Consider the following 22,466-nt stretch of genomic DNA (forward strand, 5'->3'; position numbering starts at 1 on the left):
TGTACTCTGGTTTCCCCTCACCCCGCTCCTGTACTCTGGTTTCCCCCTCACACCCCATTCCTGTACTCTGGTTTCCCCTCATGCCTCTCCGGGACTCTGGTTTCCCCTCACGCCCCTCTGGGACACTGGTTTCCCCTCACCCCACTTCTGTACTCTGGTTTCCCCTCACCCCGCTCCGGGACTCCGGTTTCCCCTCACGCCCCTCTGGGCCTCTGTTTTCCCCTCACCCTGCTCCTGTTCTCGGGTTACCCCTCACCCCTCTGCAGGACTCTGGTTACCCCTCACGCCACTCAGGTATCTGGGTTTCTCCTTGTGCCGCTTGGGACTTCGAGTCATAGAGATGTACACTGCGGAAACAGACCCTTCAGTCCAACCCGTCCACGCTGACCAGATATCCCAACCCAACCTGGTCCCACCTGCTAGCACCTGGCCCTATCTCTCCAAAAACTTCCTATCCATATATTCTTCCAGATGCCTCTTAAATGTTGCAATTGTACTAGCCTCCACTACTTCCTCTGACAACTCATTCCATAAACGTAAACCATCCTCTGCGTGAAAAAGTTGCCCCTTAGGTTGCTTTTACATCTTTCCCCTCACCCTAAACCTATGCCCTCTAGTTCTGGACTCCCCCACCCCAGGGAAAAGACTTTGTCTATTTATCCTATCCATGCCCCTCATTATTTTATAAACCTCTGTAAGGCCACCCCTCAGCCTCCAATGCTCCAAGAAAAACAGCCTCAGCCTATTCAACCTCTCTCTATAGCCCAAATCCTCAAACCCTGGCAACATCCTTGTAAATCTTTTCTGAACCCTTTCAAGTTTCACAGTATCCTTCTGATAGGAAGGAGACCAGATCAGAAACATCAGGTTTCTCCTCACGCTGCTCCAGGATTCCTAATAAGAGAGAAAAATAGAGAAACTAAGTAAAAAGAACAGGCAGAGCAGAGGTGCTCCACTTTATGTAGTTGACCTTAAAGTGTACAGGGATGTCCAGAGGTCATGAAAATTACAATATAAATAGAAATTCTCTTCTACGATTTTGTAAAGTTTAGATTTAATTTGAGGATATAAAATCGTGATCATTGGGGTTTGATTATTGGAGACAATTTAGATTTTAAAAAAGTGCTCAAAATAAATTTTGAAGCCTCCTCAATCTAAAAATATTTTTTCAACATTTAGTCTCATGATTCAATGGCATGGCATATAACTGATCTCTTTGTAAGTGTACAAAACTTGTGTTGAGAATTTAAATGAATATTTCAACTATTTTCATAAATAATGAAACAGTCTACAGAGGCAATGTTAGTATCACCATTGAGTTACAAATGCTTAATTCAGGTAAAAGCAAAATGCATTAAATTTGTATCTGAATATTATGGAAATGAGTGCAGAAGCTATTAAACTAACACCAGCATTTGTAGAAAATTAGAATATAAATCTTCAGCTTTTACATTTTACTGCTTAAAACATTTTAATAGCCTGTACATCTCTGTAAAGTGAGATCAAAATAGATGTTAAATGGTGCAGATGGCCAAATTGAATGTAGAAAATGAGACAGATTAATTTGCCTTCTGCAACCTATATTCTCATTGTGGCTTGAAGAGGAAGATGGCAAGATTTTTTTTAACAAAAAATTTAAGCTACTAAATGCTCTTCTGACGTTATAAATCCCCATGCTGTAGATCTGGTGGGTTTTCTAGCAGCTGATCCATTACATAAAATAATGATGTACACAAGACCCTGAGGCACATCATTTGCTTTCTATGTAAATGGTATTGCTAATAAACTACTTCACAATAATCAGCCAGATTCATATTCTTTGGACTATCTGGTTTAATCTTTCACTCATTCGAGGATTCTTCAAGCATTTAAGGAAGTTGTTGGAGGTGATTCTGAAAGATAGGATTTACACGCATTTGAAGGGGCAAGGAATGATTAGGGATAGCCTGGTTTTGTGCAAGTGCAATATTTGTCTAGTAGTAGTATCCCACTGAAGGTGGGGGAAATGGTGGTTAACAGTCCTTTGGATCTGGATGCTGGTGGGGAGGTAAGTAAGGACCAGGAGGATCCTATTGGTGTTGTAGGAGAAAAGAGAAAATGTGAGGGCCAAATTGCCGGAAATAGGTCAGACATGCCTGAGGGCCCTGTCAATGACAGTGCTAGGGAATTCTTGTTTGAAATTGGAAATTTCAGAGGCCCTCTTATAAAAGCAGGCATCATTGGAACAGATGAGACTGAGAATCTGGGAGAATGGCATCTTTACAGGAACCAGGGAGTAAGAATGTATAGTCAAGATAACTGTGGGAGTTGGTTGGCTTCTAATGGATATTTGTGGCCAGCCTTTCCCTAGAAATTGAAACAGGGATATGATGGAAGGGAAGAGCGGAGTCAGAGACGGACTAGATAAAGGTGAGAGCAGGGTGGGAATTGGAAAAGAAATCCATAAACGTTTCCAATTCTGGTCAAGAGAGGGAAGCAGTACTGATGATGTCATCAATGGACCAAAGAAAGAGTTGTGAGGAGTGATCTGACTAAGATTGGAACAAGAATTGTTGCACGAACCCCATGTATAACTGGGGCCAATGTCGGTACCATGGGCACACCATTAACCTGAAAGAAGTGAGATGAGTTAAAGGAGAATTTGTTCAGAATGAGGATGAACTTGGCCTGGTAGAGGAGGGTGGTGGAGAATGAATACAGTCCAGGCCTTTTGTCAGGATGAAATGGAGAGCCCTGAGACCATCCTGATGAGGAATGGACATGTAAAAGGATTGCACGTCAATAGTGAAGAGCAGATGACTGGAGCCTGCAAACTTGAAATTCCAAAACTGACAGTGTTGGAGAAACCATGGATGTAAGTGGGAAGGGACTGCACAAGGGGAGAAAAACATTGTGTCGAAATATGAAGAGATGAGTTATTTGGGGCAGGAGGAGGTGTGTTTGTGGGAAGGAGTTAGGAGGATGGAGGTTAGGGGACTATGAACTTGGAGATGGTGGGTTTTGAGAGTGAGGGGAGATCACCAAATGAAATGAGATTAGTTGTGAACAGAATAGTACACCTGGAGTTCAATGTTGGGGTCTTGATCCAGAGGGAGAGAGCAGGAGATAACATTGCAGAATTTCAATTGGACATTCTTCTTCTATTTGGAATGTCATTGATCAAATTCCAACCAGTTCCTTTAGTTCAAGTCAAAAGGATCACATTTGAATGTAATAATTCTGTGCATTCCATTCATGGCAAATTTTATTTTCATATCCCGAATTCTTTGAAAATGCAGAATGAGGAGACATCTTTCTTTTTCTTCAGAGCATGGAAAAACAGGCGTCATCTTGATGGTTCCTTGAATCGTACTCCAAAGGGTTTCTATGACAGAATATGGCAGATTCTGGAGAGGACTCCTGAAGGCATCATAGTGACTGGAAGACATCTGCCCCAAGTATTTAAATCATATGATAGTGGCCTGTAGCATTTTCATTTTATAGTCAAACCTTCAGCAAAGCTCTCCATCCATGTTCATGCAAACCATTGCGTTATACTTGATCACAAAGTGATTCTGCAATGGTCTATACATACCCCATAGTAACCCGCACACTGCAAGTATGTTTTCTCCCAGTGTCAAATGTTGCAATGTACAATGACATGAAACATGTTCTGTAACTTAGTGCTATAATTCCCATCTCATTGGAATAGATGTCTCACATTAAGGTGAATGTATTTCAGTCTTTGCACTTCTGTGGAAAAATCTCAAAGTGGTGCAGGTGTTTAATGAAGCTGGCAGAATAGCTGCCTGTCTGATTGTCTCCCCAGCTGCAACTAGATATCGACGTTTCGGGCAAAAGCCCTTCATCAGGAATAAAGGCAGAGAGCCTGAAGCGTGGAGAGATAAGCTAGAGGAGGGTGGGGGTGGGGAGAAAGTAGCATAGAGGGCGGTGCAGGAGGCCCAGGACCTCCATGTCCTCGGCAGAGTGGGGAGTTGAAATGTTGGGCCACGGGGCGGTGTGGTTGATTGGTGCGGGTGTCCCGGAGATGTTCCCTAAAGCGCTCTGCAAGGAGGCGCCCAGTCTCCCCAATGTAGAGGAGACCGCATCGGAAGCAACAGATACAATAAATGATATTAGTGGGTGTGCAGGATGTCGAAGGCTCCTTTAGGGCCTTGGATAGAGGTGAGGGAGGAGGTGTGGACGCAGGTTTTACAGTTCCTGCGGTGGCAGGGGAAAGTGTCAGGATGGGAGGGTGGGACTTGTCCAGACTTGTCCTACCTGCCTATCTCCTTTTCCATCTATCCACTCCACCCTCTCCTCCCTGACCTATCACCTTCATCCCCTCCCCCACTCACCTATTGTACTCTATGCTACTTTCTCCCCACCGCCACCCTCCTCTAACTTATCTCTCCACGCTTAAGGCTCACTGCCTTTATTCCTGATGAAGGGCTTTTGCCAGAAACATCGATTTCGCTGCTCCTTGGATGCTGCCTGAACTGCTGTGCTCTTCCAGCACCACTAATCCAGAATCTGGTTTCCAGCATCTGCAGTCATTGTTTTTACCTCCCCAGCTGCAACATCTACTCTGAGGCACTAATGTAATTCAAGAAGATCTAGACTATTTTTTTAAAGTTAACTTGATTCTGGTGACTAGTGCAAGTAGTTCTTCCATAATGCAATGGTTGTTTTCTAGTGTAATCCCATAGTATAGAAAAATTATACTTTAGAAACAGCGTTTAAGGTGTTGGCGATGTATTCACGTTACAGCGAACGTACATTTTAAAAGCTTGGGCTTCAGAAACAGTGTCCCCAGTTCGTCAATCACATTACAGCAAATTTACATTAACAAAACATGCATTATAGCCGAATGAACTGAATGTAAAATAAATATTTTTCAGGAATCATTATAACTGTCACTGGTGATTTGACAGCTAAGTTGAAACTTTATTGCTGGAACAGCACAGCAGGTCAGGCAGCATCCAGGGAACAGGAGATTCGACGTTTCGGGCACAGGCCCTTCTTCTCCTGTTCCCTGGATGCTGCCTGACCTGCTGTGCTGTTCCAGCAATAAAGTTTCAACTTTGATCTCCAGCATCTGCAGACCTCACTTTCTCCATTTGACAGCTAATACAAGTAATTAACTGATAAATTGCTTTCTTTCATTACGACATTTTTTTTTGTAAGTTGACCTTTAACTGTTTTCTCTAAATTTATTTATCATGAGTTACTCTGATTTTGTGGTTGTTAGTGCACACATTCTGAGAGTACTGCTTTATTAAAATTTAAAGTAAAATGTTCATGATAGTCATCAGATTTCCAGAAAGCAACTAAAGTAATTGTATTGGGCTTCTAATGGTGTGACAACATCAGAGTTTTAGTAACAACGAAAGTATACTTGATAACCTTTTAAGCAGGAAAGATTTATAAGTATATGGAAGATTTAGATTGCTTTTCATCAGCAAGGATTCTGCCTAACATGAGCATATTTGTTTCTGCAGCAACCAACTTTATCAGATATGACCATGTACGAGATGAACTTTTCACTCCTTGTAGAAGACACTTTACAAGATATTGTCCAGCCTGAATATCGACAGATCATTGTTGAGGTGCTGATCAATATCCTAATTCAAACTCATCCCAAATTTTCATAATTTTTAACTTCATGCATAGTGTTTGCTGAAGCAAGTCCGAATGTGTTATGTAAATGTACAAAGCAAATTTGTGCCAGTCAAACTGAAGAAATAGGTCTGCAATTTAAGAAGACTAATGAGTGAGAAATGCATGGACCCATAAGATGCGAGTGCAATGTAAACAGAAACTACTGAAGAAACTCAGCACATCTGTGAGCAGGTGTGGAGAGACGAAAAAAGTTCACAGTAGTCAGATTTGACAGTCGTATTTAATTCAAGGCATTAGCTATGTTTCGCTTTCCACAGATGCTGCTAGACCTGCGAAGTTTCTCCAGCATGTTCTGTTTTAATTGTGAATCCCTAACACCCGTAATAACTTTGTTTTTATTTTACTGCAAGTTCGCCTGCAATCATCGCACTCACTTCCACCTGAATTTGACGAGTAATTGTCACATGGGGGTAGGCCACCAATACATGGCCCAGTTGAGACCCTTTGAATGGGCCATTTATGCATGAGGCCCTCCTGGAGATGGGCAGGGGTCCAGATTCGTACTGTTTAAAGAGTCGTCACCTGAATAATTGAAATAGGGCAAGCCAGCTAAGTGGAGACCATTTATATTGGGATATGTGGAGTTCTCCCCAATCATAGGATCCAGACCATAGTATTGCGGTATTGAGGATGCTGTATGTTGTGGCAAAGCTGCATATAATTATAGAATCATAGGGACAGACATTCCACTGGTCAGACAGTCATTGTTCCAATATCGATTGAAGTTGTGCATAGTTACTCAGTAAGCGTTAGACTAATTAATATGTGGTTTAATTCCTGAGTAAACTATTCAGTAGACCTCACTTCCGTATCCCTCAGACTCTTTACAGTTCCAGACCCTGGCCCACCACCTCCAGAAAGCCAAAATCCTCCATTTCGGACTGGATATCCCTTCCTGGGATCTGAAAGCACTTGACCCAATTCCCAAGTACCTCCCTACCACCACCACTGGAACCAATCCACCAACATCAGACCCAACCCAACTCAACTCCCCAACCCAACCCAGTACTATTGCTGCTGCTGGACCTGACCATCTGGACTCCTCTGCTGGCTGGATTGTGCTCAAAATGACACCCTTCTCCCCCCGCCACCAGACCTGATGCGACACTCCTACTGTTAGGCCTGAACTCACCCAGAGCTGACACTTATCTTCCATACCCCCACCGGATTTAATTTCTCCAGAAAAAAAAAACATCCTTTCCTAAATACTTAACTGCCACAATGCACCTTGCCCCCACCCCAAATGACTCCCTACTCCCATCCCCAGCTAGTATTCTACTTACTTGGCACCATATCCAGTTATCTTATCTCACACCCAACATCCCTACACATATGACACCCAAATTTCTCAGCACCCTTACAGTTATCTTCTGTCCTCATGTTTTGACAGCAGCTGTCTAAGTAGCTGTCTAGATCTCCACATTTCAAATTATGGCAGCTAACTGCAGAGAAAAGGGGCATGGCTTACCTTCCTCTGACACTTCTAAACTACAAATTAACTGTCAGAAAGGAATTACATCTCCTCATTTCTGAGGAATACCTGAGTGGTATCTCTTCTAAGAATAGCAGAGCTCCCTTCTTGCTTTAAAAATAAAAGGGCGAGAAAATGTAGCCCATTGAATGAAAAAGGACAGAAGGGGTCCACTGCGCCTCTCCAAGCTTTTTGATAGTCGTCCAATTATTGCATTCCCTGAGCTCTTCCCATCGTGTTTTAATTCTATGCCATTCAAATCCAATGCTTTTTTGAATGTTAATCTTGAATCTACCCTCATTACATTTCAGACATTCCAGATCACAACAGGGCTTGCTATGTTAAACAGATTGTATTGGCTCTGGTTCTTTTTCCCTTCACCTGTAATCGTGTCCACTGGTTACTAGCTCTCTACCACTGCAATAATTACAAGCATACAAGGCAGGAGCAGGCGTAGACCATTTAGCCCTTTAAACCTGCACTGCCATTCACGAAGATCATGGCTGATCCGAATGTAACCCTGAATTCACAGAGACCATAGCTTTTTAGCCCCTTCTTTCACAAAAATCTATCTTATTCTGCGTTAAAAATATTCAAGGACTCTGTTTCCAACCAACATTTCAGGAAGAGAGTTCCAAAGACTCAGGAAGCTGTAAGACAATAAATTTTGCCTAATCGCTCTTTTAAACAGGCATTTTTAATCAGTGACTTTTAATTTTAAATTTTCTCATAGGTTGAAACATCCTTTCCTCATCCACCCTGTCCATACACCTCAGGAATTTATATATTTCAATCAAGTCATCTCCAGTTGGTATAGCTTAGCTTGTCCAACCATTCTTCATAAGACAACCCACCCATACATGCTATTAGTCCAGTAAACCTTCTCTGAACTGCTTCCAGTGAGTTTTCATCCTTCTTTAAATAGGTAGCCAATATTGTGTGCAGTACTCCAGACACAGTCTAACCAGTGTCCTGAATAACTGATGCATAATATTCCTATTTAAATCCCATCATGATTGATGATGACATTATATTAATTATCCTAATTACTAGGTGTACTTGCATACTAACCTTTGCGATTCATGCATAAGGGCACCCAAATATGTCTGCATCTGAGGGCTGTACAACCTCTCGCCATTTAGATAATATACTTTTATTCTTTCTGCCAAAGTGGACAATTTCACATTTTCCCATGTTGTACACCGTTTTTGGGTATAACAGAGCTGAAACTGTGTTGCTGGAAAAGCTCAGCAGGTCAGGCAGCATCCAAGGAACAGGACAATCGACGTTTCGGGCATAAGCCCTTGGATGCTGCCTGACCTGCTGCGCTTTTCCAGCAACACATTTTCAGCTCTGATCTCCAGCATCTGCAGCCCTCACTTTCTCCTTTGGGTGTAACACCCTTGTATCCCCTTCACAACTTACTGACAACACAAAGATATGTAGGAAAGTAAATTTGGTAACATACCTGCTGTTCCTTCATTTAGATAAATGGTAAATAGTTGAGGTCCCAGTACCAATCACTGCAGCAGATAATTCTTACATCTTGGTGACCTAAAGAAGATCAATTTATACCTCCTGTCTGCTTCTTGTTAGCCATCCAATGTTCTATCCATTCCATATTCCTACACTCCCACACCGTGAATTTTTATGTTCCACAACAATCTTTGATGTAGCACCTTATCAGATGCCTTCTGGAAATCTATGTGCAGTATATCTACCAGTTTTCATTTTATCCGTAGCACATGCGTCCTTCTCAAATAACTCCCAACAGCTTTGTCAAACATGATTTTCCTTTCACAAAACCACTGTTGACTCTGCCTGATTACTGTGAATTTATCTAAGTGCCCTGCTATAACCTTTTTATAATTGCTTCAACATTTCCTCATGGCAGATGTGAAACAAATTTCCCTCTTTATTTCTATTTGTCTTGTTAATCGAAGTTCTTCATAATTTTGAGTCACTTTTATTGAATCCCCTCTACTCTAATGAAACCAACCCCAGCTTTTTCAATCTGTGCACATAACTAAATTATTTTATTGAGCCACTCTAATGCCTTGACATCCTTCCTGAAGAATGCCCAGAATTGAACAAAATCCTACAGTTCACCAGTGTTTTATAAAAGTATAGCATCATCTCCTTGCTTTTGTATTCCATGCCTGCCTAAATAAAGCTAGGGAACCTTGTTAACAGTCTTCTTAATTTGTCATTTTCAAAGATTTATTTGCAAACACTTCCCAGGAGTCTTTTTTTCCTACGTGCCTCTCCCCCGTTAAAATTACACCATTTAATTTCTATTGTGTCTCGATTTCCAAATCACTGTATTGCTTTTTGAAGGTGCTGATGTATGCTTGATGGACAGACTGATCTCTGTGTATGTTGCACCGTTCTGGTATTATATAATCATAGTGATACAAGAATAGATGGAATAATTTAAATCAGAATAAACACTAGAATCTTTTAAAAAGTACCTTGTATTAAATAAATGGAACTTGGGAAGCAAAAACTGGTGTCAAAATGTTGAACCCATTAAACAATTAATTTCATGATTGTTACTGTTGGGCATATTTTCTGCTGTTTATTAATTTTACTAATTTACACACTTATTGTTCAGATGACTTTCAAACCATCTCCATAGCAATATGATAGCTTTTTCTTAAAAAGAAATCAATATCTTTTAATTTACAAGTTTTATTTTTGGGCTTTGTATTTTTTACAAGAGTAACTTATCCTTTAGTGAAATAAGTGCAAACTTCTTTTTTTTGTAGTACCTTGTTTATAATACTTGAATTAAGTTATCCCACTTGCTCTTTATGATCTTATCTTTGCAGATGTTAACATCTTAAGACATCATGGCCCTGATTTTTTAAAAACAAACTGAGATTGTTTAAATCACATTTATTTCATGTTTGCTTTTACTAGTTCTCAACTAAACAACCCTATTTTCTACAGTTAAAATTACATTCTTAAAACAAATGTTATATTCTAAAACATTATAGTTGCAACAACATAATAATGGTGCATTGCTGGTATTCCCACATCTGTTTGAATTCAAGCTTTGACCAGAATGTCAGCTCTTAATATTTGATTGGCATTCTGCTTAGTGCTTAAAAGGTGCTTGGTGGGGCCCCTTCCCTTCCCACAATAGCCCAGGTTGCAGTCCACCTAGAACTCTGAAGATGAAGTGATAAGGAAAGCCTTGGGAAATCACCTTAGCTACTCTTCTGTCACAAATCATTTGAGATTCTCACATGAAAGATACGGTGAGTACCTGTCTTAGAGAAGAACACAGTAGTCAGGTTGTGAAACTTGCTGATGATGTTTATTGCAAACTTATACATTAAAACATACCTCTTATTTTACTCATCTCCCTGTCATAAAAATCTGTTCATAAATCTCATGGTGGAGTAGATTCTTAGAAAAATAGCTTAGATGCATTGCAAGCTAGACACAATCACCTGATGAAGGAGCGTCGCTCCGAAAGCTAGTGTGCTTCCAATTAAACCTGTTGGACTATAACCTGGTATTGTGTGATTTTTAACTTTGTACACCCCAGTCCAACACCGGCATCTCCGAATACATTTTTCTTTTTCTTTTTCTTTTTGCTGCAGCTGCTTATGGTTGTTTCTGTTGTGTTGGAACGCAATCCTGAACTGGAATTTCAAGGTGAAGTAAATTTGGACAAACTGGTGAAAGAGGCTTTTGATGAATTTAAGAGAGACAAAAATAGACTAGAGCAAGTTGAGGTTAAGGTAAGTAAAATTAACCTCATATGTATAGAAATTATGGTCTGGAAAGTTTCTATTCATTTGGTCTGTTTCTTTCAGTGCAATTATCCCATAATCAGCTTGACTGATGCAAAACATTGTAAAATTTTAAGTGCAAATTGTATTTGGTACAAGATGATTATTTGCTCAAGTTTTAAAAATATTGTGTTAAATGCAGGCCCTCATTTCAAAACAGGACAGTTGTGTTTTAAAAATAGGAACTTTAACCCCTTGAATTTTATGACTGTTAAGAACAGGAACAAAACAGACCACCTCATGAGTTTAAATTAAAACAATGAAAAATTCATTATCTCAGCACCCAAACATCACCCAAGACACACAGACTTTGAAAAAGGTGGTTAAAATACCAAATATTTAGATTCCTTAAAGAGTCCTAAAGTCACATTTCCATACAAATTAACAAACTGGACACAGAAGTAGGTCTTTTGGCTCTCCAGTTCATTAGGAATAAATGGCTGATCTGTTCCACATTTCCATCAACTTAATAACCTTAAATGCTTGTTAGGCAAAGGAATCAAGCCTTAAAAATATTCAGTGATCCTACGTCCACCACCATTCTGAAGCAATGAGTTCAAAGTTGCACAACCTTTGTAAAAGAAAAACTGTCCCCTCATCTTTGTCCTAAAAGGGTGATCTCTCATTTTAAAACAATGCTCCTAGGTGTAGACTCAACCGTGAGAGTTAACATCCTTTCCACCTTCTCAAGACCATTCAGGATATTATAGGTGGGAGAAAGTGAGATTTGAAGATGCTGGAGACCAGAGTTGAAAAATGTGGTGCTGGAAAAACACAGCAGGCCAGGCAGCATCTGAGGAGCAGGAGAATCGGCGTTTCGGGTATAAGCCCTTCTTCAGGAATTATAGGATATTATAGGTGTCAACATCATCCCTCACTTTTTTGAACTGCAGTGAAAACAAGCCCAGCGTGTTCAATCTGTCTTCAAAAGATAACCTGCTCATTCCAGATATCAATCTGGTAAACCACCTCTAACACATTTATATCCTTTCTTAACTAAGGAAACAAAATCTGTACATGATGTTCAGATATTGTCTCACCAATGCCCCGTATAACTGAAGCATAAGATCTTTATTGCCAATTTCTCTCATTATAAAGGCTAGCATCCCATCAATCTTTTTCCTTATTACATGTTGTGCAAATTAGTTGTTTGTGACCAATGCATTAGGACACTTGGATCAGAGTCATAGAGGTCTGCAGCATTAAAAAAAGGTCCTTTGGCTCATCAAGTTTGCATTCTTCCGCACTTCAGAAATATACTGTTCCCGACACTTCTGTTTTGTTTGCATACAGAGAAGATCATATCCACTATAGATCTGCCAGCATGGAAACTATACTGTGTTTCAGAATACATTCAGTGTACAAGTAGGTAGAATTTTCTAAGCATAACATTAGCAAAAAACTTTCCCTATGACACTAAGAACTGGAAAGAGTGCAGGCGAAATTTACAAGGATGTTGCCTGGACTCAATGGTCTAGTTCTAGGGAGAGGTTGGACAAGCTCCTACACTTCCTTAGTGTAGGAGACTGAGGGGGTCCTTATAGAGGTGTATAAGATCATGATTGGCATGGATAGGGTGAATGCACTCAGTCATTTTTCCAGGGTTGGGAAATCGAGGACTAGAAGGTGTCAGTTTACGGTTAAAGGGGAACAAATAAAAGGAAATCTGAGGAGCAACGTTTTTTACACAAAAGGTGATACGCATAAGGAATGAACTACCAGCGAAAGTGGTTGAGGCGGGTACATTAACAACATATACACGACATTTGGACAAATGCATGGACCAGTTTGGGCCAAAGGGCCTGTCTCCATCCTGTAGGACTCTATGGCTCTAAGTGAGATGCCCTTTGTTTTTGTATAATATGATGATTTTTTTTGTCATGCCGCACCATGTGTTTTGCTATATTTTTGTAGTACATACTGAGCTACAACCTGTGTTGTGAAGGTTGTCCAGCCAAGGAGATCAACAATCAAGATTTGACCCTAGCTGTGACCTCTAGTCCTCAAGCAGTTCAGCTGTACTTCAATTCTTTTTGGATGCCATTCTGGTTTCTCAGCTGAGGTGCCTTTGATAAATCTTGATAGGCAGCTGCAGAGGAGCATCAAACGCAAACTGGGGAAATGTCTGTTTCATGGGAATACAGCTCACAAAACTGTTCAGCCCCAGATGGCTCTTGCAGGGTCAAGGAGGAGATCTGGGGAGCAGGCCAGTAGCAAATCTTCCTTACACTGGAATGCTTTGGTTTATCGGTCACCTGTTGGTAGATACCCATGACACATTAGAATTCCTGGGAACAAGGTCCCAATTCCCAGTAGTTGTGATAAGGCTTGCACCATGAATCAAAACAAACCTTTTGTCCCCCGAATATGAACCCGTGGAAATTATAGGCTGAAAGAAAATGGATACAAAGGTATAGCTCTCTTTGCCCACCCTGTGCCGAAGGAGCAAAATTAACCCCAACTTACCATTTGCACTGTAACATTCTGACATTTCCTTGAGGGACATAGGCTATTCACTTATTTCTCCATGTCTCCAACCCAAATGAAATTGTAAGTACATGGAACCCTGCAGTTAGAAAGAGAGTATCATTTTAAAGATGCTGCCTGCTTCTGTAGTAGTTAAATTGGTTGTTAATGTGCCACCTTGAGTTGATTTGAATCTCAAGAACTTCATAAACTTCAAGAACTCTTGATTTCAGCTGTGATGCATAAAATATAGCATGACACCAAAAGTGTCAGTATTCCTTGCATCTGACTTTATTAAACAATGCTGTTTTGTATTCTAAGCAACAAAGTCCATTCCAACATTGGGAACCAGATTTAGCGATATGCATTTTGTTGTTGAGTATCAGCAAAGCTGAAACCTGCTGATAACCGTGAGGAAATCATTTATGTCATAGATGCACACCCTCAGCAGACTGCCAGTCTCTAGTCATGTGAAGAAGAATTCCTGAAACTAAGACTGTCATCAGATTTTGTAAATCATAATTTTGATGCAAGGCTCTTCTTCTTCATGAATCCTCATCCCAAAGGCAGGTTTGACTTTCCACTTCATGATCTCCACAATGGCCAGGCAGATTTGCACCCCAGCTGGAACAGGGAGCAAACCCATGTTGCTGGCACCAATCTGATCTACACCAGCCGTCTAGATAACTAAGATTCCAAGGAGTAAGAGTTGCTTTGGCAACAAACTACAATTCTTGTAATTTGGATAGTGATAGTCAACGTTCCAATTTCTTTCTAACACCTTATTAACTAGGAATCTTAATCACTGTTACCACCTGATTTGCACAACATAGGCATACGTTGGAAAGATTTACAAGTTGATACTCACCCTGTTCGGCCAAGTTATATGTACACCTACCCTGGCCACAAAATCTTGGAATAGGATTTGAGCTTGAGGTAGGGTTGCTATCATTGTAACACATTAGAAACTATGAGAGTAAATTCTGAAAGAAAAAATGAATGGGTAGGAGTGAATGACTTAGTGAAGGAAAGGGAAGGAGATATTTAAGTACACTTTTAAAAAAATTTTCCCTCGCAGGGTGAGGGTATCTCTAGCCAAGCCAACATTTACTGCCCATTCCTAACTGCCGTAGAGAGGTGATGGTAAACTGCCTTCTCAAACTACTGCAACTTCAGGGACTGGGGATATCCACAGTGCTGTTAGGAAGGGGTTTCCAGGATTTTGACCAAGTAACAATGAAAGTCCAGCGATGTGGATGATGTATCGCTTGGAGTTTGTGATGTTGTCATGTTTCTGCAGCCCTTGTCCTTCTAAATAGTTTGGGAAGTGCTATTGAAGAAGTCTTGGTGAATTCCTGCAATACATCTTGCAGATTGTGCACATGCTGCTACTGAGCATTGGTGGTGAAAGGAATGAATGTTGAAGGTAGTGAATGGGAGGCCAAATGGCCCTGAATGAAGTCAATGCGCTTGAATGTAGTTGGACTTGCACTCATCCAGGTGGAGAGTATGTACTCTCAGTGCAGTGCAGGTTATGGTTAAAAGAAAAGCACATCACTAGTCATGTTAGTGGGTTGTGTTTTTGATTTCTAACTTGGGTCAGAGTACAATCCATCACTTTTATTTGAAACTTCTTTTTGTTGATATTGGTTGTTTTCTGGTACCTGACAGCTATCATGCATCACTGTTATTATTAAACTTTGACATTTTATCGGTTAAGAATGTATTTTATTTACCACCAACTTCAAAAAAGCAATGTTTCGGCAATTGCTGCTCGAGCTTCCATGCATATTCATGACGAGCACTCATCAATATTTTCAGACAGCAAGAAAGCACATCAAAACTTCAATGTTGAATATTTATTTTATGTTCATAATCTTGGCTTTAGCTGATCAGATTTGATTTTTATAAGCCTACTATTATGGCAAGTAATTGGTATCCTTGTTAGCATTAATTCACCCTCAGAAAGATTTCCAAGTATGTGTAAGTAGAAAGAAACAAGATTGGAAATTCTTGTTATTTCATTCATTTTGTATCTATTTACAGGACATGACCGACTTCTACAATACACCTCCAACTGGTAAGAGAGGGACAGCCAGCTATCTGATGAAGGCTGTGATGAATACATTACTTGAGGGTGAAGTTAAATCAGGACCTGATGACCCCTGTGTGATTTGCTAAAGACAATGAGCTTTAAGTGTTTATCTTTGTGAGATTTATGGTGTGTACTAATGCATGTGTTTGTTGCAATCTTATTCGCTAAAATTCAAGTTACATATAATTTACATATAATAGGTCAGTTTACTGGGTTTTGGCTGCTTTTCTTCAATTGTAATTCTTGATTGATAAGTTCAGTCTTAGATTCATTTAAAAATACATAAAGGAGGTAATTTAATTTGGGTGATGCTGCTTGTGTGATAGAAAGCCTGTTTAACAAATGAAACATTCAGTACCATTGCTCAATGAGAGTGTTACCTTATATATAGTTTAACTCTTAATAAATGTTTGGAATTTGTGCGTCAGTGTTATGAGTTACGATTTAAATTAAATGGCATGTTTGAAAGTGAACTTAGTAAAGTTATATTTAAAAAAAAATGCCAAATCTGCATTATTCAATTGTATAATAGTAGGTCAGCAGGGGCATTTCAAACACATTTAAGCTCCAGCAATAGAGATCCTTCATAAATGGTATTTTCACAAAAATGTAAAGCATGCAGAGAGGCAAGTGGAGAATAATGGTTCTTACTTGTGTTCAATTTTAGTTTGATTTTCAGTATGTCTTCTGTGCTCCCCCAGGTCATACTCCAACACAATCTGCAAATGCATAGCCCGGCATATCCCCCACTCAGCCATTACCATCAAGCCAGGGGATAAACCCTGGTTCAGTAGAGAGTGCAAGAGGACATGCCAGAACCAGCACTAGGCATACCTAAAAATGAGGTTGAACAGACAGGACTATTTGTGTACCAAACAGCATAAGCAGCAAGTGATAGACAGAGCAAAGTGATCTCACAACCAATGGATCAGATCTAAGCTCTGTAGTCCTGTCACACCCAGTCAACAATTAAACAATTCACTGGAGAAGGAGGAGGCTCCACAAATATCCACAATCTTGATATAGAAGAGCCCAGGACATCAGTGCAGCACGGTGGCTCAGTGGTTAGCACTGCTGCCTCACAGCACCAGGCACCTGGGTTCAATTCCAGCCTCGGTTGACTGTCTGTGCGGAATTTGCACATTCTCCCTGTGACTGTGTGGGTTTCCTCCGGGTGCTCTGATTTCCTCTCACAGATGTGCAGGTTAGGTGGACTGGCCATACTAAATTACCCATAGTCTTCAGGGATGTGTAAATTAGTTAGGGGAGATGTAGAGTAATAAGGTAGGGGAATGGGTCTGGGTGGAATATGCTTTGGACGGCAGTATGGACTTGTTGGGCCAAATGGCCTGTTTCTACACTGTAGGGATTCTATGATCAGTGCAAAAGATAAGGCTGAAGTAATCACAACAATCTTCAGCCAGAAGTGCTAAGTGGGTAATCCATTTGTCCTCTTCCAGTGGTCCCCAACCTCACAGATGCCAGTCTTCAACCAATTCCTTTCTCTTTGTGTTATATCAAGAAACGATTGGAGGCACTGTATACTGCAAATGCTGTGGGACCTGACAATGTTCTGGCAATAGTACTGAAGAACTAATCTGTTCCAATACAGTTACAATACTAGCATCTACCCGACAATGTGGAAAACTATGCGGGTATGTCCTGTACACAAAAAGCAGGACAAATCCAATCCAGCCAATTACTATTCCATCATTCTATTCTCGATTATCAGTAAAGTGACAGAAGGTGTCATTAATAGTGCTGTCAAGCAGCACCTGCTCAGCAATAACCTGCTCAGTGATGCCCAGTTTGGGTTCTACCAACGCCACTCAGCTCCTGACCACATTACAGCCTTAGGTTCAAACATGGACAAAAGAACTGAATTCCAGAAGTGGTGAGACTGACAGACCTTGCCATCAAGGCTGCATTTGCATCTTGCCCGAACAAAACTGTAATCAATAGGAATCAGGGAAATCTCTCCATTGGTTGTAGACATATCTGGCACAAAGGAACATGGTTGTGGTTGTTTGAGGTCAGTCATCTCAGCTCCAGGGCAGCTCTACAGGAGTTCCTCAGGGTATTGTCCTTGGCTGAACCATCTTCAATGACCTCCCCTTAATCATAAGGTTGGAAATGTGGATGTTCATCGTGCAATCATCATGTTCAGCACCATTTGTTATTCCTGAGATACAAAAGCAGTCCATGTCTAAATGCAGCCAGACCTGAACAATGTCAAAGCCTGGGCTGACAATGACATGTAACATTTGCGCCACACAAATGCCAAGCAATGACCATCTCCAATAAGAGAGAATTTAACCGCCACCTCTCACATTTAATGGTGAGACCATCACTGAACTCCCTTCCACTATCAACATCCTGGGGGTTACAATTGACCAGAAATTCAACTGGATTCACCATACAAATACGGTGACTACAAGAGCAGCTAAGAGGCTCAGAATACTGCAGCCAGTAGCTCACCTCCGAACTCCCAAAAGCCTGTCCACTAACTAAGGCAGAAGATTGTCATGGAACACTACTCTTCTTGCCTGAATGAGTCCTGTTCAACAACACAGTCCACTTGATTGATAACACATTCTACAAACCTTTACTAGCAACACTCAGTCAGAACAGTGTGTACAATCTACAAGATGCTCTGCAGAAATTCACCAAAGATCCTTAGACAGCACTTTCCAAATCCGTGACCACCTCCATTTAGTATGTCAAGAGCAGCAGATGCATGGAAACACTACTACCTGCAAGTTCCCCTCCAAGCAACTCACCACCCTGACTTAGGAAATATATGAGGAGAAAGTGAGGTCTGCAGATGCTGGAGATCAAAGTTGAAACTTTATTGCTGGAACAGCACAGTAGGTCAGGCAGCATCCAGGGAACAGGAGATTCGACGTTTCGGGCACAGGCCGAATCCATCCAGCCCGGCACCGCCTTCCTGACCTGCAGTCTTCTTCTTGACCTCTCCGCCTCCATCCTACTCCGACCTATCACCCTCACCTTGACCTCTTTCCACCTATCACATTTCCAACGCCCCTCCTCCAAGTCCCTCCTCCCTACCTTTTATCTTCTCCTGCTGAACACTCTCTGCTCATTCCTGAAGAAGGGCCTGTGCCCGAAACGTCGAATCTCCTGTTCCCTGGATGCTGCCTGACCTGCTGTGCTGTTCCAGCAATAAAGTTTCAACTTAGGAAATATACCACCATTCCTTCACTCTCACTAGAATTCCATTGTGTTTCAAGAAAGCATCTCACCACCACTTCCTCAAGAATAACCAGGGATGGGCAATAAATGCCTACATCCCATGAATAAATGTTTAAATATTGCATATCCTGTCACCAAAGAAGCAGACTTCCATATTATAAGGAGTGAACTGATTCCTTTATTTGCCTTAGGCCTTCTGAACTTAAAACAAAAAGTCAGGTTGCCAATTATACTGATCTAACACTATATGTAGCTCAGTATTAGAAATAAGTCAACCAGGTTCCTTCAGGGACCATTAAAAAATGAGTTTATACAATCAAAACTAAGGCTATAAATATTATTAACAAAAGGATTAGACTGTGCAAATATACACATTTACCCTTCTTGAAAACTAGCACACAACATCCAAGTCTAGGGAAAAAAAATAGAAAATTGATGTGCTTGGACCAAGTGACAGTTAAATTCAGGAAAAAGAATTACTCGAGTTGCCATATAAGGCATCTGGATGGTTACATTAATAGGAAGAGTTTGGAGGGATATTGGCTAAATGCTGGCAAATGGGACTAGATCAGATTAGGATATTTGGTCAGCATAAATAAGTTGGACCAAAGGATGTGTTTCCGTGCTGTATAGCTTTATGATTTTATGTTGGTCTGGAGCTGAAGTCACTTTGTTTACAAATTGTTTGCACTGGAATCTCTTCCTGGATCAAGTACACCCAGCTAATTTCTGTTGTACAAAACAGGAACAGACCCTCCAGTTCAGCTCGTCCATGCCGACCAGATATCTCAATCTGATCTGATTCCATTTGCAAGCATTTGATCCATATCTCTCTATACCCTTTCTATTCATATACGTATCCAGATGCCTTTTAAGTGTTGAAATGCTACCCACTTCCACCACTTCCTTTGGTAGCTTGTTCCATATATCAACCATCCTCTGTGTGAAAAGTTACCCCTGAGGTCCTTTTTAAATCTTTTCACTTTCACCTTAAACCTATACCCTCTAGTTTTGCACCCTCACCCTAGGAAAAGGATCCTAGCTATTCATGCTGTCTATGCCACTCATGATTTTATAAACCTCTATAAGGTCGCCTCTCAGCTTCCGCGCTTCGGGGAAAACAGCCCCAGTCTATTCTACCTGTCCAACCCTCCAGATCCACCAATATCCTTGTAAATCTTTTCTGCACCCTCTCAAGTTTAATAGCATCCTTCCTACCGCAGAGCGACCAGAATTGTACAAAGTATATTAAAAGTAGGAACACTCCATTTGCGGTCATGGGCAGTCCACTGGTTTACCACTCTCAAACTTTGATGAGAGGATTGTCAGAATGGAGCAAAGCGGGAGAGGACAAAGATTGTTGCTCCAGGCATGATAACTTTCTGACTGCATTATATTGTAAAAGATAGCTTTTTATGTACTCAAACTGTGTCATGTGGCCTCTCAAACACTTTTATAGTCTTAAGTAACTCCAGTTAAGCAGCTTGTGATTTTTTCAAATGGAGCATTTTTCCTCCTGAAGCAAGTCTCCTTTGCTTATTAAGGTGTTCTTTCAAAAACAAGATAGATATAGGTCCATTTAATGATATTCCCAATTAGTATTAGGTCCATTTAATGATATTCTTAGTTAGTATTTCAGATAACTCAGCTGTTTGGCAGTAGGTCTTCGTTAACTGTCAAAAGTATTACCATTTTCAAATGATATGGTTTATGTTCATCGTTTTGACAACTGAATATATGAAGAGAATGGCAGAAAAAGACCATTCTGTCTGCACAGCCTATCCTTTAGAAGTCAGAAATCACGTAACACCAGGTTATAATCCAACAGGTTTATTTGAAATCACAAGCCTTTGGAGCACTGCTCCTTTGTCAGGCGAAGTGAGAGGGAAGTACACAGAATTTAAGGGCAGAGCGATCAAGGCTAGAGAAATCGAAAGATTATGCAAATAGTTTGAGTGGAGTGTCAAATAATAAGTCTCTGCAGATGACCAAGGGGTTAGACGGTGTGAGTAAAGTTTCAACAGCTGAATAACAAATGAAGGGATGACCTATAATATAATGAAACAAGGTAGGAAGATAATAAGAGCTTCCGATCTTCAGGTAAGCAACCTCCAAGGCAGCCTTCGAGGTACACAACAATGCAGAATCAAGTTACATGTGACCCCACCACACTTCTGTTACTGTCTTCCTTACTGTCCTGTTTTGACACCATCACCTTGATAAATTGTTACAATTTCTCTACCTTAATTAGTTTGTTCAGTTTTAGATTACTTATTACTTTGGTTAGACCCTCGGCATGCAACTCTTAAACCGAGCATGTTATTCCAGTTAAATAAAAACCAAAAGCACGGTGGATGCTGTAAATCGGGGGCAAGAGCAGGGGTTGCTGGGGGAGGGCTCAGTGGGTCTGGCAGCACCTGTGAAGAAACATCAGTGTTAAGGTTTCAGGTTTGGTGGCCCTTCCTCTGTTTTATCTTCACAAATACTGCTGCACCTGCTGGCCTTTTCTAGCAGCTTCTGTTTGTGTTTCATGTTATTCCAGTCTTTTGGTTTGTCTCCAGCACTAGTTTATTTTTAATTTTTTGTAATTATCTCTCTGCCTCATTTAATCAAATTATGGGTCACCATGGGTTATTCAGCTATTGACATTTTACTCATACCTCAACACTCTCGGTCACCTGTGGAGATTTATTATTCAACACTCCACTCATACCATCTGTATGATCTTTTGATCTCTCTGCCCTTAAATTCTGTCTTTTATGTGCTTCCCTCCCATTACACCTGATGAAGGAGCTACACTCCGAAAGCTTGTGATTTCGAATAATAAAAAAAGCTCCTTTGTTGCCCTTCGGGACCATTAGTTATGATATCTTGTGAGGCTGACAAGGCAACGTAAAATAAAGAATATTCTGCAGCCAATTTCAGAATAAATTTTGAGCCCTTCTTGGTTTCCAAGGAAATTGAACAAGCTCAGAAGCCGCCTGTTGGTCATTAGATGGTTTTAACCAAGCAACCTACACACGAAATGACCCAGTCTCTTCAGGAATATGCAACACAAAGGAACATTTATTAGATCAGTCCTAAATGACTCTTAAACACTTCAAACTGTACTTTATTTCTCATCTTCTTCAGTTGTCTTCCTACAAAAATCTGGTTATTACCAAATACAATTATTATCTCAATTTGTACTCATTCCCCAAGAAATATGTTATATCTGAACTCCTTAACATCCATTTGCCCATGTGATTGAATCACCTATATTAGCCTTAAAGCCTATAAGATAATCTCTGAATTGCCCTTTTCCTCTGAAATTTAGCTTCATTAACTCTCATATGGCAATCCCATCTGTCAACTCAGTTGCTTTGAATACAGGGATAAACTGAAGATTGTAGATGCTGGCGATCAGAGTCGAGAGTGTGATGCTGGAAAAGCACAGCAGGTCAGGCAGCATCCGAGGAGCAGGAGAATCGACATTTCGGATAAGAGCCATTCGGCAGGAAGGGCTAATGATTCCTGATCAAGAGTGGTTGCCTGGTCCTCAGATGCTGCCTGACCTACTGTGCTTTTCCAGCACCACACTCTCTACTTTGAATACAGCACAGCCAATTTGACCAACTAATCTATGTCTGTGTTTATGCTCAACACCAGCATCCTCCTATTCTGTCAGTTCATGCCCAAAACCCTGTCAAGTGATTGTTGCAATTCTCTACCCAAGCAGTCCAGCAACAGAGATGCATTTGGAGCAGGCTTATTGTCA

General features: G+C 40.7%; 1 protein-coding gene across 3 annotated transcripts in view; it reads left to right on the plus strand.

Moving 5' to 3' along the window:
- The window catches only part of phkb (phosphorylase kinase, beta), a 263,395-nt gene extending 247,399 nt beyond the window's left edge, over positions 1-15,996 (plus strand). For all 3 annotated transcript variants that reach the window (XM_043706917.1, XM_043706918.1, XM_043706919.1), the window contains exons 29-32: positions 3,308-3,437; positions 5,481-5,588; positions 10,744-10,884; positions 15,448-15,996. In XM_043706917.1, the coding sequence (XP_043562852.1) occupies positions 3,308-3,437; positions 5,481-5,588; positions 10,744-10,884; positions 15,448-15,582 (514 nt within the window). In that variant the 3' untranslated portion in view covers positions 15,583-15,996. The remainder of the gene's footprint in view (positions 1-3,307; positions 3,438-5,480; positions 5,589-10,743; positions 10,885-15,447) is intronic.
- Positions 15,997-22,466: the final 6,470 nt, after the last annotated feature.

Source organism: Chiloscyllium plagiosum, chromosome 17 (genome assembly GCF_004010195.1).
Source record: "Chiloscyllium plagiosum isolate BGI_BamShark_2017 chromosome 17, ASM401019v2, whole genome shotgun sequence".
Classification (NCBI taxonomy): domain Eukaryota; kingdom Metazoa; phylum Chordata; class Chondrichthyes; order Orectolobiformes; family Hemiscylliidae; genus Chiloscyllium; species Chiloscyllium plagiosum.